This window comes from Terrapene carolina, unplaced genomic scaffold (assembly GCF_002925995.2).
Source record: "Terrapene carolina triunguis isolate 2854851 unplaced genomic scaffold, T_m_triunguis-2.0 Scaffold111, whole genome shotgun sequence".
NCBI lineage: Eukaryota > Metazoa > Chordata > Testudines > Emydidae > Terrapene > Terrapene triunguis.
Genome location: NW_020664462.1, coordinates 930486 through 950411, shown reverse-complemented (window position 1 = coordinate 950411; position 19926 = coordinate 930486). Strand labels below are relative to the sequence as shown.

The 19926-nt window shown below is 43.6% G+C and overlaps 1 protein-coding gene across 2 annotated transcripts in view; it reads right to left on the bottom strand.

Moving 5' to 3' along the window:
• The window catches only part of SMARCC1 (SWI/SNF related, matrix associated, actin dependent regulator of chromatin subfamily c member 1), a 164456-nt gene that overhangs the window by 50432 nt on the left and 94098 nt on the right, over positions 1 to 19926 (bottom strand). For both annotated transcript variants that reach the window (XM_026652045.2, XM_026652046.2), the window contains 3 exons: positions 8202 to 8257; positions 1780 to 1894; positions 616 to 770 (listed from right to left, as the gene is read on the bottom strand). In XM_026652045.2, the coding sequence (XP_026507830.1) occupies positions 616 to 770; positions 1780 to 1894; positions 8202 to 8257 (326 nt within the window). The remainder of the gene's footprint in view (positions 1 to 615; positions 771 to 1779; positions 1895 to 8201; positions 8258 to 19926) is intronic.

The following is a 19926-nucleotide window of genomic DNA, read 5'->3' as shown; positions in this document are numbered from 1 at the left end:
TATACATAAAAAAAGGCAGGCTGAGAAAAATAATTCATTGATTTGTGGCTGGAAAATTTAACAGGCCATTTAACACAAATATGGAATGGAAAAAATACCACTCTCTCAATATCCAGCCCTGAAAAACAATAACAGACGACTTTTCATGTGAGGATCTCAAAGATCTTGATAATTATCACATTGCCCTGCGACGTAAGTGTTATACTTATTTTACTGATGAAGAAACTCAGGTACAGAGAAGTTAAATGAATTGCCTAAGGTCACACAATTAGTGGCAGATCCAAGAAGAGAACCCACAAATTTTGCCTCCCAATTCTGTTCCTTGACCACTAACAGCACACCCAGCAGAGACAACTGCCCATGTTACACATTGAAAAGATGACATTCTTTTTTGGGGATGCTCACCCTGACTTTAGTAAGTTTACAATGGTAGCATTAAACTATTCACAGGGAAACAATTTCATTTAATGATCGTGTTCAAACAGCGGAAGTGAAAGAGCACAAACAAACAAAAGAGCACTTAAAGTCCCAGTGGTTTGGAACAATGGACCATTTTTGAATACTTCCCAATTGAAACTGGAAATCAGCTGCAGTGGACATTTGTGTATGACAAACCTTTGCTTTGGTGGCAGCTGAGGCAAGAGCAGCAGCTGCAGCTGTAGCTACATTTCCTTCAGAGATTTCGTGTTCCACTTTCTTCTTTCCAGCGTCGCTTTCCTTGTCTTTGCACGCATCAACGTTTTCCTTGTTCTCTTCTGCCTCCTTCTCTTCTAAAGAGATGACCCAATAATTTTTTTTACATTCATTCTTCACTTCATGATCATCACACCAGGGACAGGATTTACATAGCACGTACTTCTGTGCTCACACAGCATAAACCCATGCACGAGCACATTACAACACTCCCACTTAGGTGCTTTACATTATTATAGCACCTCAGCGCTTCCTCCACATACTGCTACAGAAGCAGTTTGAACACCTCCACAAAATGTATATCCCAGAGGATTCCCCCCCAAACCCTTAAGGGTGATGCTCCTAAAGTGCTTTCATTTTCTACCCCTGTGCACTCTTCTCTCCCCATCTTTTTCTTAGTCTTAATATCAAAATAATTTTAAGTTGTATTTCCAATAAACAAATTCCATGATCATCTCCATTTTGAGAAGCAAATGGAGACCTTTTTATTGTTTTGCTCCATCCTCTCCTAAAATCCTGATGAAAAAAATCCTGTCAGAAAAGATGTGCCAGATCTATACGACACAATCAGAACACAGATTCATGTAAGAAATGACATGGTATTTTAAAATATAGGAAGATACTATGATTTTTCAGTACTTTATTCCCAACCAGTCAAATGAAATGATTTGCACAACCTCGTAAGGAAACGGAGAAAGCTTGTTAAGCTTTAAAGCACAAAGCTGTGTTCATAGTAGTCCCATTCGTCTGCTTCTTTACATTAGGAATGGACCAACAGATTAGCAATATGGAAATAAACTCATTTATATGGTTTGTGCTCACTTAATTTAGCAATCTGCTCACCCAGTCCCTACAGCCAAGATGAAAAAAGTCCCTAAACTGAAGTCTGAAATGACTGCAATATGAATTTAGCACTTGAGCTTTTCTGTGAAATGACCTGGAATATCTACTGCTGAACCAAGCTGCAGACCTGACGTGCGAGAGGAAATATTTCTGCCACAATTAACTTTATAGTCTATTCTTACAGCTTTGGAGAAAGGCTTTTAAAACTAAAACGCAGCTCAAGTAACAGCTGGTGTCTATTACCTGACTTGGTATCAGACGTGACTTCACTGTCTTGCTCCTTTTCTGGATTTCTCTCATTTTCTCCTTCCTGCACCTTATCACCTTCCTCTATTTCACTTTCTCCTTTGCTTTCAACCTGGAGTGTTGGAGGGAGATGAAGGAAGAGAGAAAGGGGAACATAAGAAAAAATTCCTTGTTAGCTTGGTCACAGAATCACTTTGAAAGCTCTATCATCCTTGGGAAGGTGGAATCAATTTGGGACTGCCTGTTAGTTCTTTTCACAACCATGGTCAAGATTCTTGGGCACAAAGAAATTGCCACATTGGATCAGACCCATGATCGATCTAGTCCAGTAAGCCATCTCCAACAGGGGGCAACAACAGATTTTGTTTAGTGCAAGAAACCCCACAGTAGGGAGAAGTGGAATCATCTTGTCCCTCCCCAAATATTTCATTCTAATCCTTAATAGTCAGAGATTGGTTTAAGACCGAAGCATGAGATTTTATATCCTTTCCAAAATTTGTTAGCATTCAGTACAATAAATCTGGATACTCTTGTTATCCATATAAACATCCAATCCCTTTTTGAATCTTAGTAAGTTCTTGGCCTCAATAATATCATGTGGCAAAGAGTGCTGTAGTCTAATTACACACAGTTGGAAAAGAGTATTTTTGTCCAACAGAAAAAGCAACAAGTATTTGCAAAAAAGTGTGTCACAAGGAAGGGAAATAAAATGAAGGAGAGGTAACTTACCTCGAACTGTACTTCAGTTCAAGATGTGTATCCCTATGGATGCTCCATGTCTAGCTATGCAAAGGCGCCAGTGTGTTCTTGATCGGAAATTTTTGTCAGCTGTCTCCCCAGGTCTACGTCTGTGCCCTAGACACCCTCATGCCCGGATATAACAGTATAGAGAGAGGAGGAGACTTGCCGCCACTCCAGGTCTTACTCAACCACAAAAGTCCCAAGAAAGAGACTCTGAGGCAGAGGGGAAGGAGGGCAGGTAGCGGAGCACCCATCGGGAGACATCTCAAAGAACTCAAGTTACTGTACATGTTAAGTAACCTCTCCTTCTGCTTCAAGTAGTGTCCCTTTGGGTGGTCCACATAAGGAGACTCCCAAGTAGTACCTCCATCAAGAAGGAGGGCATCAAGGAAGTGGATCCAATATGAATTGTAGGACAGTGTCATCACGTCAGTCCTGGAGGCAGGCAGGGTTAGAATATATGCATCAACGACCAGGTGGCTGCCCTGCAGATGTCTGAGATGCATACATTTTTGAGAAGGGCTACTGAGGTGGACTGAGCCCTGGTGGAATGAACAATAACTCTCAGGGGGGGGGGAAGGAGGAGGGAGATGAACCCCCAAGGCTTCACAGGACACAACCTGCAACCCATTTGGACAATTTCTGGATGGAGATCAGATGTCCATTCATTCTTTCTGCAACAGAGATGAAGAGAGTCTAGGGGAAACCCAAAAGGGCCAAGTCCTGTCAAGGTAAAAGGGAAGAGCTCTTAACATTCTGTGTATGGAGGCTTGCTTCTTCTCTACGAGAGTGAGGCCTGGGGTAAAATACTGGTGGGTGAATATCCTGATTAACGCGGAATTCTGAAGAGACTTTAGGAAGGAAGCGAGGATGTGGATGTAAAGTCACCTCATCTTGGAAGAACACCGTGTATGATGGGTCCTCCGTTAAGGATTCAAGATTCCCCACCCATCCTAGGCGAAGTAATGGCTAATTTGAACAAGGTCTTGAGAACAAATGAAGGAGGCAGTAACTCCCCACAGGTTTGAATGAGGGTTTCCTCAGAGCACTGGGAACTAAGGTGAGGTCCCATGGTGGAGTTGGTTCCTTGGTAGGAAGAGGTTAAATAGATCCTTAATAAATCTTGCAGTGCTGGGGTGGGTGAAGACTGAGAATCCTTGTATGGGAGGGTGAAAAGCTGTGATGGCAGCTAGAAGACCTTTGATGGAGCTCAGCGATAAGCCTGTAGTCTTTAATTTGACAGGTAACTGAGGATATGAGCCAGAGGATTTGAGAGGAAGTACAGCTTGATGGTTGCAACAAGCTTGGAGGCATTTCCACACTTTTTCTAGTTGGGTGATTTCTGATATTGAGCAGCACCCATGGAACTTCTGGAAAGCTATACCAGAGGGCCATCAAACAACCATGCTTTGAGGCAAAGTGCTGCGAGACTGGGGGAGGGGGCCAATTCTGATACCTGGGTGAAGAGAATCAGGGTCAGAGAAAGGCAGAGAAGAGACTGTAGGGATATGTGAATCAGCTCCGGGAACCACAGCCTGTCTCAACCACGACAGTGCTATGAGGATGGTTACTAGTTCCTCTTGTCTCAATTTCTTTATGAACTTAAACAGTAACAGTATTGGGGGATGAAGGCATAGCAGGCCTTGAGGCCAAGTAATGACTAGGACATATCCCACTGCGTTGTGGTCATGCCCACACCTTGAGCAGACGTCTGCTCTTTGCATTGAATGGAGTTATGAAGAGATCCACCTGTGGATGGCCCCAGGCAAGCTGTATTTCTCAGAACACTTCGTTGTTCAGTTTCCACTTGTAGTTGGCACTGAATTGTCTGCTGAGAGAATCTATGATTGTGTTCAGCAGATGACCCCCTGAGATATGCATGCGATGTGACGTACACCAGTTCCATAGTTTTATGGATTTGGTGCATGAGGACTGGTATCTTGCTCCTCCTTGCTGATTGATGTAAACATCGCTCTGTTGTCCAGCATTATTCTGATTGGGTGGTCCTTGATGTGTGGCAGGAAGTGTTGGCAAGCATAATGGACTGCTCTGAGCTCCAATATGTTGATATGGAGGGGGTCTATTTGCCCTGAGCTATAAGGCTTTGGAATTGTGCACCCCAGCCTATGAGGGAGACTTCTGTGGTGACAATCCTCATGGGAGGAGGCTGTACAAGTGAAACTCTCTCCCCTCCCCCACCTTTTGTGGGTCCTCCCACCAGTTCAAAGGACCGAGGACCTTCTGACATATGGACACCTGCTTGGATCGACAGTCTGTTGGGAGTGTGTAGACGTTCTCAATTATGGTTGAAGACACCAAGAGTTAAGTCTTGCTAGGGAAGTCATGAACGTACAAGGCTGCCATATGGCCCAGAATTTGTAGGCAAGCCCTTGCAGTGGGGTTTGTGGACTCCACTGGATTGTTGAAACAAGGTTGGTCATTGTGATGAATCTGCCCCTGGGGAAGTATGCCCTGTCATGAAGCACCCATAGGGACACTACTCAAAGAAGTGGAATTCTTCACAGATTCTAGCTTATCCCAACTCAAGGACATTAACTGTATTAATGAAATGAGCAGTGATTTTACGCGTAAGGGTGGAGGTGGGAAATATTTTAACATTGGCAAGTAATTTGGATTTATCTGAATGTCTGTTCTACTAGAGCGGGAATTAGTTTCCAATAAATTTGGAACAGTAATTTTCATGCCCATGATTACCTTGCACTGTATTTACATATCTTATTTCATAAAAGCAATATAAAGATAATCGAGAGAATACAGCAAACAAGGAGTAACATTCAGAATTATGTATTGTGAGTATTAGGCTTGGACTACACAACAGAGTTAGGTCCACACAGGGTAGCTTATTTTGACCTAACTACGTCAGTGTCTACACTACAGATTTGCTCCTGCCGATGTAAGTGCCCTACTACCCCAACATAGTAACTCCACTTCCATGAGAGGCGTAGGGCTTATGTCGGTGTAGCTAGGGCAACTCAATGTCTATGTAGACACTGTTCCTCACATTGGCTGTTGGCTGTCATTCTTGTTATTTTCACAGCTCCGCTTGAGCCATGAAATAGACAAGAAAGCCGGCTCCTGGCTCCCCAGCTGGGCTGCTGCAGGTCTCCGGCAGGGCCGGATTAAGGCAGGGGCTTTAGAGGCTGCAGCCCAGGGCCTTGGCTCAAGGGGGGCCCCGCAAAAATAAATCACAGGCAGCGATCTCCGGGCTGCTAAAAGGGGCTCTCAGGCAGGCTGCCTGCCTGCCATAGCCCCACGCCGCTCCTGGAAGCGGCTGGCTGCTGGCATGTCTCTGCAGCCCCTGGCGGGGTGGGAAGGGGAGGGGGGGATGCGGCTCCGCACACTGCCCCTGCCCCCAGCACTGTTCCCGCAGCTCCCTGTAGCTACGGGGGGGGGGGGGGGGCCACGGGCGCGGGCGGCGTACTGAAACCTGCTGCCCCCTTCCCCCAAAAGAGTGCGCAGATATGTGTTAGCAGCGGCTATGGCAGGCAGGCAGCCTGAGTCCTGCTGTGCCGTCGGCTGGGAGCTGCTTGTGGTAAGCGCCTCCCAGCTGGAGCCTGCACCTCGTACCCCCTCCTCCACCTCAAACCCCTGCCCCAGGTCAGAATCCCCTCCTGCACCCTCCCTCCCAGACCCCGCACCCCAATCCCCTGCACTAAACTCCCTCCAAGGAAAAAGACTTGTATACAGGGGTCCCACAAAATCTAATAGCCCCGGGCCCACAGGAGAGTTAATCCGGCCCTGATCTCTGTTCCAAGCTGGGCTGTCAACCAGGCTCCTAGCTTGGGCTGTTGCCCAGGCGCCCCGCTGTGCTCCTGGCTCCCTGCGGGGAGCACTGCAGCCAGCCAGACTCTGGGCATGGATCTCCCCGCCGAAGGAGAGAAGCCCCCAGTGGGGGCCTGCACAGAGCTGAGAGCCCTGGCTCTCAACCCCCCCGTCCCACGCTGTCCCTCTTCAGCTAGTGGAAGCACTCCTGGTGAGGACGCGCACCACCGAAAGGAGGAAGAGTAATTACTGTGATGGCTGTATGTCGACCTAACAGAGGTCGCCTTAAGATTGTCGTGTACACATGTCCTTAAGTTAAGCACCAGTGTTTCATTCATTCGACTGAAAAAAGCGGGGTAACAGGAAAGTGTCACAGGTAACTGCAGACACAATGTAGGTATTGTTTATTCAAGAAAATAATGGATCAGTTCTAGAGCACTAGTTTGGATTTAGTGCAGGTCAGTACTGCCCAGAAGTCATTGCCATTACCACTTCACAGTTCTGTGACCTTGAAAGGAGCTGCTAGTCATAGTCTAGATCTTAGTGGACATTTATCTGTATCACAAAACCCACCACTACAATCACCTTCTTTTGCTGACAATCTCAGTAGGCCCGAATAAACAGACTGAACTCCTCTCTCATTCTTAGGCAGCTTGTCTCTAAGGGTTTGATCCTGCGCACACTGAAGCCACTGATGGTTTTGCCACTGACTATCATGGGCTTAGGTTCAAGCTCTAAGTCAGAGGTGAGTCACATTCATTAGACCAGGGGTCGGCAGCCTTTCAGAAGCGGTGTGGCGAGTCTTCATTTATTCACTCTAATTTAAGGTTTCGTGTGCCAGTAATACATTTTAACGTTTTTAGAAGATCTCTTTCTATAAGTCTATAATATATAACTAAACTATTGTTGTATGTAAAGTAAATAAGGTTTTTAAAATGTTTAAGAAGCTTCATTTAAAATTATATTAAAATGCAGAGCCCCCCTGGACCGGTGGCCAGGACCCAGGCAGTGAGAGTGCCACTGAAAATCAGCTCGCGTGCCAGCTTTGGCACATGTGCCATAGGTTGCCTACCCCAGCACTAGAGAAAGGAGGGTAGCTTGCATTGCCATTGTCTGTGATGCAACTATGAATAAATGACTTCACTCAGATTGTCAATCCAACTCCAGCTGGCACTCCGAAGGGAAATACAAGAACTATTTTCTGTGTCTTTCATCCTCTCAGTGTCTCTTGGTTTATATTTGTGCTATAAAAATAGGTTACTCGGAGCACTTGGCAGTCCAACATAACTGAGTTACACTAAATTCAAAAATTAGGAATGGTTCTTGGAGGACTGATTTCTCTTTACTGATCTCGTGTCAGATTAGAGCAAAGGTACTTAATCTTGGAGAGCCAATTTCTCACTGAATTAAACTGTGCAGAGCCGAAAACATCACAGCACTGCACGATCAGGAGTCAGAATCATCAATCCAACACTACAAGAAAAACGTTGCAACATCAGGATGTGCTGCTGCAGTTTTTCTATGGCTCTTCAATTAAATCTGACATCTCCACTTTGACCCTTTCTCAGCCCCTTTCCTCATGGTTAAAAAGGACAGGAAGAGATACCGACATCTCTTCCCACTTTGCTCAGCAATAAACTTGCAAGGGGGCACTCCTATGGCAGGAGTGTTCAATTCACTCTGCATAAGACAAGGCTGAGAACAAGGAGCTCTTTACTAAAATTTAAGTCACCTGGGGTAAGGCCCATCTTTTCATTATGCATTTGTACAGTGACTAGCACAATGGGCCCCGATCTTTGATTAAGGCCTCTAGGTGCTACTGTAACACAAACAACTCAGACTTATGAACTTCATGAAAAGAATCACTGTATCAGAGACAAATCTCAGACTTTTACCTTTTCTGACTGTTGCCCATCTGTCTCAGTTTCCATTTTTTCTTCTTCAACTCCATCTATGAGAAGAAATATAAGTACATAAAGCAGAGTGGTTAAAAGTGCCATAACCACCATTTATTATACTTGAAAATTAATGACAGGTCTAACTGAAATATCCTACTCTGTTCTGTTGTGGTAATTGGGCTTACAAATTTACCTTAATTGTGAGTTTAACTGTAAAAAGTGAGTGTAAGTTCATAAGATGTCACAACCTATAACAACAAATGTTAATGGGACTAGGTGCAAGAAACCCAGACAGAGAAACTGGATTAGTTTAAACCAAAAAGGCCACGTTCATATAATCCAAGGACTGCTGTAATTATACTTGTTAAAAACAAATTATGTGGAGTTAATGAACCAAAATTAGTGTGTCAGAAATTAGGCCTAATTGATGGATAAAAATAATGAGGGAATGGGCTATTCCATCCTTTTTGGGTCCTGAAAGAAAGACTTTTTTGGAAACTAGGGGGAGGAGAGGTAAAGAGGACAAAGAACAGAAAAAACAGATTGAGTGAAAGAACAGACAGAGGATACTGAAGCAAGCTTCACCAACATGGCTGCCACCCCCACCATCTCCTGGGGTCCCAGGCCTTCATTATCCTAACCCTGAGAGATGTCCTGACCAGACCAGGCCAGAGAGAGGGACCCAGATAATATTCCCACTTTTACTGGTTCCAGCTGAATCCCAGACACCACCTGGGATGAAATGGGATCAGACTTTAACAGTAGTAGCTCCAGCTCATTTCAACTAACTTTCTTTTTCCTAGAGGGACAGTTATTACCATCTTTAATAATATCTAAGAGACTGTCAAACTAGAGGTTTTTCCTTCTAAAACTCTCTCCAGCTAAAGGGAACAAAACATGTTAAAATAAAAGCCTTACTTAATTCTTTACATTTCAAATGCTTTAACTCCCCCCCCCCTTTTCTTTATCTTCAATAGAAGGTTAAAATAATTTTCAACTGCGTTTGCGTCATGGTACTAAGCAGGCTGAGGTCTCTGAATGCCAAACCCTGGACCATGTTTAACACGGTTTAATGTTGGACAGAGACTGGGTTGTTAATGACTTTGGCCCATTTGTTCCACCTAAATAAATAGAACAGTTCTTTAGAAAGATGCAAGAAAGCTTCATAACACTGGATACATGGGAGGCTTGGCAGCACAATACATTATGCTATAGCCTTAGTTTAAAATTCAGGTTTAAATACAGCTTCACCTTTGCAGGTTTGGCCAGCCGGGGTATGTGAGGCCAACAATATTAAAACAGAGCCGCATAGGATAAGATTGTGTCATAGAGGCACGGATTCTGTGACTTTCAGAGACTTCTGTGACATTTTCTGCTTCAGCCCCAGAGCAGTGGGGCCAGAGCCGTCAGCTGCTGCAGAGGGCCCCCGGGGCTCTGAGCCACTGAGGCTGCGGCAATGGGCCCCTGGAACTGCCGCAGCAGAGGGTGCTGGACACCGCCCCCAACAGCGGGGCTGGGACTCTCTTCCCCTACTTGGGCTTCAGTCAGACCTCCTGCCCCATTATTTTTAGTAAAAGTCACAGACAGGTTGCAGGCTTCCATGAATTTTTGTTTATTGCCCACAACCTGACTTTTACTAAAAATAAAATTTAGCTATGAAGATACATAGTTTGCCTGTGCAGACAAACTCAAACTGTTGCACACCTGTAAAAGGCCAAGGATATACCACAATTCTATAACGTGTTCAATCCGTGTTATAATTCTGTTGGTTGACTATAATATAACAACATGCTCTACCAATGTAGTCAATTTGTCTGTGTAGATGGTCCGTAGCTCAGGCATGCAAGACCAGCCTCAGTTAAGAACTTCTTGTATTACAAGAGTGGGTAATCACTGCTCAACACAAACTTCCTGAATTGCTTTATGAACTCTACGCACATAAATGTCAGCATGCATGGAAAGTCAGTAGGAGACTTTATTTCCAATTTGCAGGTGATCAAAACACTATCAGAGTCTAATTTTATGTTATCCAAATCTGACTGTAGAAGAGTAATTTATGCTCTGTAAAAATATTCTCACACTAAATTCTAGCACCTCTACAAACCGTGTTAAAGCATTAAACATTCACAAGAAAGCATCTCTATTTCCCTGCCCTAGAATTTTCAGGTCTTCTTTCATGCCCCATAACCACAGTTTCTTTCCCTAAGCTTCACGACCAGGGATCCTAGTTTTCAGTGATAACCCCCCCACCCACCCACACACAAAAGTCCATGTTTTTCCATGATTCAAATGAAATGCTGAACTTTAGTTTCCCTAGCCACAACATATATGAGTATCAGTTGAACACAATGTTTTACCAATATATTGACAATTTTTAAGCTTACCAGCCAAGGCTTGCCGCCTAGGACTGACAGCTGGAGCCCCACCCATTCTCTTGATTATCCGATCTGGCCCCAGTCCCAATTAGATTGGATAATTGGGGTTCCACTGTATATGTTTTTATTTTTTCACAAAATGTAAAAACTAAAGATTTTCTGTATAAACGCAAATTCGCGTTTTTCCGTGGCAAGTGGATTTCTAGGATCATTGTTCATGACTAACTGGTCTTTCATGTCTCCTATCTCCAGATCTTGCTCTTCAAAACATTTATTTCAAAAGGCCTACAAGACCTAGGCATACACTCAAAGAAGTGCTATAACAGACAATAGAATTTTGATGATTTAAGGAATTTGCGTATGACTTATGAGTTCTGCCCGATCTTATGAAATTGCTCATTGAAATGCCTCAAGGTAAGTGGAGTCAGCCACATGTTGTCAGGGTGTGTCACCCATTCCCCAGACCCAGGGCAATGGAGGGTTGTCAAACCTTGATGCCCCCCATTCGAGTGAGAGCACCTCAGTACCAATGAGATGGCTGAAGACAGGGGAAACTAGGCTGACCAAATGTTTCTGCAGGACAGAACTAGAGCAGTAGAATTTTTGCAGAAGCACGACAAAGAATAAACAGGCGTTATTGTTGGGTTTTAAAAGTCACAGAACCTGACAGACTTGAGGAAAACTCATGAAGAGATATGAGGAAGCTTGGGTAGGGAAGATGAACAGAGGGGCATGTTTCTGTAGCAGAGGGGTCTTGTTTTATTGAGGAACCAGCCCAGGAAGAAGGAAACAGACTGTACTAGAGAGAAACTCCATGATTCAGAGAGAAGGCACGTGCAGGAGGTAGGATTCTGGGCTCCTTAGAGGACTCTGACCTAAGCCCAAAGAATGCTCTAGAGTGGTGAGAAATTGAAATTTTTCAATTGAACTTATCTGGGACAGGTAACTCTGCCCTTCTGAAGTACCTGCCTTTGTCCACTGAGAGGGGATTCAACCCATGTTACAGACTGGTCAGTATGGCCTCTTAAAAGGAGAGAAACTGTTCAGGAAGGATTATTATTTGGTAGCCTAGCAATGCCATATGGAAGACACAGATTAGATTGTCTCAGACTCTTGTCCGCAGCCTAAGAGCAGAAATCCAGACTGTGCTTAAAAGCGTGTCTCTTTTTGGTAAAAGGAGTAGCACTGATAGGTTATGAAGTTTCAGTCTCTCCTTTGCAACATAATAAGAGCCAAATAATAGGGAATTGAGTGGTGCGTTTAATGGGAAGTAAAGCGAATAACCTCAAACCAAAAAATTCTACAGAAACAATATAGAAAGTTTTGTTTAAGTGCAGCTTAGCCAGCGCTCCAATCCAAACCGGATGCTACATTATGTATAAAACAAAAACGACTGATTAGAAAATGGGGTGGGGGAGAACAGTGAAGCAATTCTGAAGTTTTGATTCATGTAGATCTCCCAGTCAGAATGACCAATCTCGCTTTGCTCAGCAGTATGAAATATCACAGGTTGACAAAAGTACTCCCTGCTATTTATTCAGTCTAAATTGCATTTGATAATGAAAGGTTATAATTAAAATAATCATGTGGGCTGCTTGCTGGCAGCCACCATAACATTGAAAAGTAATATACATCATGCAGACATGTTTTCTTTCTCTACACACAACAGTACTGCATGTTCCTCTCTCCCCTGTGTAAAATTAAGTTTCCATCTTGCTTTAATACTGACTTGGCAACCAAAAGACTGGTGCTCATTAATGATGCTCATTAATCCCTAGTTAGTTCACCCTTAGGAGGCTACTTCAGCTTTGCTTCCTACAGCATATTCTCCAGTCCTTTGCCCTTTCTAGTTTTACCCATCAAGCACACGATTATAAACATACTTTGCATTTCTATAGCACCTGCTATCAAAGGATCTATTAGATCTTTACAAACATTAAACAGGCCTCCCCAGGCCTTTGTGTAGTACATATTACCTCCAATTTACAAATGGGAAAACTAAGGGCGGGTTTACACTACAGCCTAAGTCAATATAACTTGCGCTGCTCAGGGGTGTGAAAAAGCCCCCTCCCCCCAAGTGACACACGTTTCGCGTCTCCACACCGGGCTATGTCGGCAGGAGATGCTCTCCCACTGACAGCATCCGCATCTCCGATATAGAGTAATTATGCCGACGGGAGCTGTAGCTGTGCCGATGTAGCGCTGTAGTGTGGACTTGCCCTAAAACACACAAGTTAAGTTAGTTGCCCAGTGTCTGTGAGCTAAAGAGACCCGAGTCCCAGTATCATGCTCTCACTAATACACAGTAATCCATCCCATTCTGTTAAGCAGTTTCTCATCAAGTTACCGTGTAAGTGTAAGATGCAGTCAATGAACAGAAAATCTACCATACAAGCAATGTGACTGAACTTTATTTTGCTATTGAGCATTTAGATTTGTTCCTGTTCCTCTCTAACTCCCCTGTACAAAATCCAGAGCTCTTTGGTTTGATTTTGCAAACTCCTTGCAGTTAATCTATTGTGCTTGTGGAGTTCACATTCTCAACCAATACTTCATTGTGCTCTTGCAGCAACTACTATATACACCCTTTTTAGCTGGTGTAGCCGATCAGATAGGCAGGAGAAAGGCTCCCCCCAGAATAGCATGCCAACTTTGCAGTGGCGTAAAAATTTCACTCATAAATCACATTTATTCTTTTAAAAGAATATTTCTTTGTTGCAAATAGCCTATGAAAAAGTTTTCTACATTTAAATCTTTATGCGTTTATTAGTTGTAATGTTATATTGAGGCAACATCACAGTTGTAGTTTCCTCAGGAAGTCGGTGGTGTCTCGAAGATAGCTGGGATATGTTCGGTTACTAAGAAAATACCTTAAGTTTCATTATAAATTGCATTTTCACATGTTTATAACTCCTGATGTAACCTAGGTTGTCTGGTAGTGACCGTAATAATAAAATTTTGTTTTAATAAAAAATAAAAAAGTCAGTCTGACAAGTTTAGCCAGGTAGTAGTTGATGGCTTTTGAAAATTGTCTTAATGCATTGGTTGCAGAGCCATTATTTGCAGTGACAGTGTTGTGACTGCAGGCCTCCAGCTGGCACGAACCATTTACATTTTTTGCTTATACTGATGGGTGCATGCTGGAATAGTAAATGAATGAAATGAAAAAGGAAACTGAAAAAGTCTCTGCTATGAGTTTCAGGGCAATCTGAATTTAATTTATCTGAGTTCATGCACGTTTTTATCTCTACATTTTAAGCCATTTTAACTACCATAGTAGTGGGAATTTTAAAATGAAATTAATGTAATAAGGAGACTAGACTCCGGTAAAAAATATAAATATGACATCCAAACGTGAAAGGTATATGGACCTGAAAACATCATATTTTGATACTCTGGATACAAATTATAAAATAAAGGATGCCTGTATTCCAGGAAGACACAGACATGGCCCTTATTGATTTTGTTTCAAACCAGAAGCAAAAATCTGATCAGGTTAATGAAGAATATACAAAACTGACAATTTAGATGGGAATTAGCCCTCTGGATCATGGGTGTCCCCAACACAATCTGATAGTGATAACCTTCCTTCCCTTCTACAGGGAGTGCTCAGTAGTCCCTCTTACAGGGCCTCAAGGGTCTCTATTGCCACAATCCTCTTCAGCAGGTCCTGCATCACAGCAATCATCTTTCGTGTGGAGAAAAACTATATGGCTCTCCCTTCAGAATCAGTAAATTATGGTTCCTAAGCAGCAAGAGGTAGATGGCTACCAAGCAATGCAAGACATCATCCCAAGGAGGAGCACAGCACCTCCATCCCAAAAGCATACCTCACCCACACCCCAGGAATCACATTCCTAGTCTTAATAGTAAAACACAACCCTCAAGAACAGGGAGCTCTGCCTAGTTAGGTAGCAACACCTATTGGCTAGTGATGAGGAACCTATGACTGGCTTCTAAGGAAGCCCCATTTAACCCTACAACTGGAGAAGGGAAACAGACTTCAAGTCAACAGGGAAATTACAAAGTGTCTGAACTTGGTTTAATTTCTCTAATCAGATTGCCTGCAAGCTACATGAGATAGACTTGCCAGATAAACTCCCCACTCTTCTCAGTAGAACAATAAAGCAGAATGCACCAATGCAAAGTTATCTTTAAAATGTGTTTAAACTTAGTAATTCACAGGTGCCCTGAGACCAGGTTGGCCCCATTTGTTTTCACTGACAGGACCCATTTACACAGTTCATTATAACACACTCTTTAATATGAACAAATACTAAATTGATTCTGGATAATCAGTGTATTAGCAATGAAAAGGCCGATGTGGTCGGACTGATTAGCGGGCTCAAATGTATGGCAATCTTGCTAGTAACTAGCACCATTTTTTCCTCCATGCTCAGTGAAAGGTAGGAATGCACAACAGTTAGTGCTTCCCATACTTGTACTCCGTGACACTTCTACATGCTCAGCATGACAAACCTGCACACTTTCCTCAGAGGAGAGTGGGTAATTCACTGAAAGCTTGTGAAGCAGTTGTGAACACTGCATGAGTCTGTTTTAAGAAAGGATGGATAGTTATCACTAAGGCTGCGAGTGTCATGGAGGTCACGGATTCTGTGACTTTCCGTGACCTCCGCAATGGCTGGTGCTGTCCAGCAGCAGTAGTTTGGGTGTGTGGGAGGGAGCTAAGGGCTAGGGGACAGGGGTTTGGAGGGTGCGGGGGGCACGCTTACCTGGGGTGGGGGGGCCTCCGTACCGCATGCTGCCCACACCCGCAGCTCCCATTGGCTGCGGTTCCTGGCCAATGGGAGCTGTGGCAGCCGGAGCTTGTGGCTGGAGCAGCGGAGGAGCCCCTGCCTCCACCGCCTAGGAGCTGTAGGGACGTGGAGTTGGGTAGGAAGCCCCTGCCAGCCCAGCCAACCTTCGCTCCCCCAGCACCAGCGGGGGTCCTGGGTCACCTCCCCCAGCACCCGCGGCGGTTGCCACCCCTGCCCAAGTTTTAGTCCCAGCGGGTATTTTTAGTATAAGTCATGGACAGGTCACGGGCCCGTGAATTTTTGTTTACAGCTCGTGACCTGTCCATGACTTTTACTAAAAATACACATGACTAAAATGTAGCCTTAGTTATAACCAGTCCTCAAAAGGCACTCTACTAGCTGAGAGAGGTCTTGGCAAGGACACGAATAAGTAAAATATTCCAAGACTGTTTCTTTTTAGCAATGTTTGCATTCAGTCAAATCACACATGGAGATGAAAGGGAAATCATTGCCTGCCAAAAATACAGGAGGTAAAATGACCACCCTTATCTGTGTTTATTCTGCCTGTGAAACTTTCAAGTGCACAGACACAATAGGAACTGGGGCGAAATCATTCATAAAAACAAGGATGGTGAAGTTTATCACACCTTCTCTCTCTTATGCCTCTCTACTCCACATATTCACCACTGGCTTCCATCTTCTTTCAGTTCTGTTTCTATTGTGCATTTCCTTGGTCTACCTTGTTGCCTCTTGACCTGGGGGTTCCAGTCCAATGCCTGTCTTATGTTATTTGGGTCTTTCTTCCATGTATGTCCTAGCCATCTCTATTGTTGTTCTGTAATTTGTCATTTTTTTCCTGGTCATCTGATATTGAAGAATTGTCTAAAAACTATTTATGAAAGCCTGGAGTTTAGGTAGTAAGATCTTAATAAGAGAGGGTTACTCACCTTGTGCAGTAACTGAGGTTCTTCAACATGTGTCCCCCCATGGGTGCTCCACAGTAGTTCCTTCTCTGCCGCATCTACAGTGGAGCATCCGTGGAAGAAGAGAGGGTTACTCACCTTGTGTGGTAACTGAGGTTTTTTGAGATGTGTCCCCCCATGGGACTCCACTGTAGGTGCAGCAGAGAAGGAACTACAGTGGAGCACCCATGGGGACATCACTCAAAGAAGTCGTCTCCAAGTTTCAGTGCCACGGAATAAGATAGAGTATTCAACACCATTGTAGCGTCAAAGTTTAGTTTGGAGGACAAGATTTCTGTTTCTTCAGCTTTAGAGTTACAAAAGGCATGGCAGGCTTTCACTGTTCTGGCTTTAATGTTTTCATTGGTTCCACTGTGGTACTTACAGTGTTGCCAAGACATGTAGAAGAGGTCTGATGTTTCACATCAGTCCGATGGACTGTGCCTTGACGTGGCTGAAAGGCTTGAGTTCCCCCATGATCCCGAGAGCTATGCTGATGGGAGCCTAACTCTTGATAGGGCCACTCATGCCAGACAGGTTGATGGATAGGACCAGGCTAAACGCCTCTGCTCTGTTATACATACCTTTGTCACCTCCCTGTCTGGACAGCAGCAATGCAATATACTTGGGCAACAAACCTTCAGCTCTTCGTTAACTCCAACTAGTACAAAATGCTGAAGTGCATCTCCTCAGCAACACAGGCTAACATGAGCACATCAGACCTGTCCTCTGCTCTCTAAATTGGTTTCCCTTAGAATATCATATCAAGTTCAGGGACTTGGTCGTTATCCTCAAGGCACTCAATGGCCTGGGCATAGTATAAAGATCACCCAACCCTCTGGGATGAGGACAAGATAGACAATTCCACTCCTCAGGCACAATGGAACTTTTTACAACACGGGCAAAGATTGTGCAGAAGACAGAGCTTTCCCAGGGCTCGTCTGAAACCGCAGAACAAGGTCCAACAGGAACTAAGGGTCATCACAAATCTCACCACCTACCATTCCAAGTGCAAGGCGAACTTCTTCGACCTGCCTTCTCTAGCACACACAGCACTAAAAACACACACAAAACTCCACCACAACCATACCAAAACAACACACTGTACTGCACACAAAATTTTCCTGTGTGAAGTGGAAAAGTGAAAGAATAAACCACTGCTGGAAGGGACTTAGAGAGAACAGTAATGAGGGCAGGATAAGAATCTGTATAAAACAGAACAAAACAGAATGGAGGTTTGCTTCATGTTTGGTGTAGTGCTTTGAGATCCTTGAATGGAAGCCATTACAGAAGGACAAAGTACTATAACTCTTCCCAGGAAACTCAACGTTCACCATCATCATCCAAACTGAAATCTCCAATTAAAGTTACAGTGCACTTTATTAATGAAAACATTTGTGAAGTTTAATATAAATGGACAAGGGCTGTACCTGGCTGCAAAGTGTGTAAACATCCCTGTGGAGTAATATACAGGGCACTGTGCACAGTCCACTGGTTAGTGATCAGATCTAGTAGTTCTTTACCTTCTTGGGTTCATGACCTCAACTCTCCTGGATTCCACCAAAAAAAGCCTTTATGAAAAGAATCTTTTGCAGCCAAAATTTGATTGTGGGGTTTGGGTCATCTGAAGATACAGTGGGAGGTTTGGGGGGCTAGATGAGGTGCTTTCTGCTAGAAGTGGGGCAGGTGTTGAGCTGGAGGGCTTGACACAAGAATGCTGGGGGTTGCTGGTGCTGTGTGGTGCTCTTTTCTCCCTCCTCCCCACACTCATCTAACACTCAGATATGAGGCCTCACTGCTCCAAAAACCTGACACTCAGAGGTTTGTAGGCAAGGACTAACAGGGAGGAGAAAGTGTAGGACTGTTACTGGATTTGGGGACAGGAATGTTTGGAGCAGAGCAAGAGAGGCTCTGAAGAATGTATGCGGAAGTTAATTTTTGTATTGCTTACAAGATAGCACAAACATATGAGTGTTGGTTTGGGAAACTGCTTTTGTCTGGACATCTTGCATCTGTCCAGAGTGGAGCTGGCTGTACCTTTAAGATTCTAGCATTCAAGTGGCTCTTTGTACAAGCAATTAGAACTTAATCCTGCCCACAGTCCATCTGGGCAAACATCAATGTGCATCTTGCAAAGTATGTGTGCAAACAAAACTGGTTTAAAACATGGTTTAAAAACCATGAAATACAGGAAGACAAGGCTGATTATTAAGGGCTTGATCCTGCCCTTAAAGGTAACAGTGAACAAAAATCCCTAAGATGAGGGCTCCCAGTGCATTCAGAAGAGGAATTCTGGATGTCCTTGATTCATGGCATCTATCATGTTAACGATTTAATCTGATCCACTATAGACTCTACATATTGATGTGAAGGATCCTGGTTGTCAGCTTTGAATACAGCAAACCACAAAGGTTATTACAGGTCAGAATTCTAGACTAACAGCGGCTCCCACAGTCTATACCAATCACATTTCCCACGTGACACTGAAATATATCAATATAAAAAACACAATTTTCAAAAGACTAGTGGAGCTATAATTTTATTTCTAGACTACATCAATGAACCTTAATTACAGTGTATTCCTAAATAGATAATTTAGTTTTCAAGGGTGACATATTTAAGTGTAATACTTCAGTTCTAGTGATGCAAGCACAGCTAGCTTTTTCAGTAGGCGTATGCCATGCAGATGTACTTTAGCTTATTAAAAACACCACTGCAAGTGCAACCTTGGTAGATTCTTCCTCTGCGCCCTCCATTGCAAAGCTGTTTTGAGGTGAAAGGCCATGCAGATTGTCGAGTGACCCAGTTAACTCTTGTTGTGAAGCTCCCCCAGGGAGAACCGTCTGCTGTTGTCCTAATTTATTCCATTAATCACAGCCCAATACAAATCGCATTAACTATAACAGGCCAGTATTAGAGATAGAACCAATCCACAAGAATTATGTTATGGTTGTCTGCTTTCCACATCCCCTTATTAAACGGCAAAGGCTACAAAATCTGTATTTGCAACTAGTGGGCATCCTTTTGGAGAAAAGGGCAACTGACAGGCCACTGTCCAATACTAATGATGTACAACTAAGGAATTTCATGGCTCAGGCCCCAGAAAAGTCCACTCCTGTTGTCTCAAATCCTGCTGGGCAAGACTTACTAGCCAATTGTAACACTCCAGCTAAAACAGGCTTAAGTCCATTGACTATTTTAATACAACCGCTAATTTAACCTCGATTCAAGCTGGAAAATACTTAGATTTGTTTTACATGAGACTCTCAGATAAGAAAAATAAAACTATTCCCCCTTTAAAGGATTTAGAGGGCTATAACTCCTCTTGTCAATTCCACATGACAAAACAATGCGACACAGATATGGAGAAGGAGATATTCCAGATGCCATGATGTTTATTTTTCAGCATGTATTTGTCACGTCATTTCAGAGTTCTATGCTCCTCCAAGTCAGCTCTGCCCTGCTCCACCATGTGGAACTGACAAGAGGCAACACAGCACTATGGAATAGCTTGCTAATTTCAGTTTCCTTTATAAAAAAAAAAAAAAAGTCTGACAAGTCTAATGTGAAATTCAGGGGGTATTCTGCAGTGGTTTTAGTTTAAATTAAACACTGTCCAATTTAAATC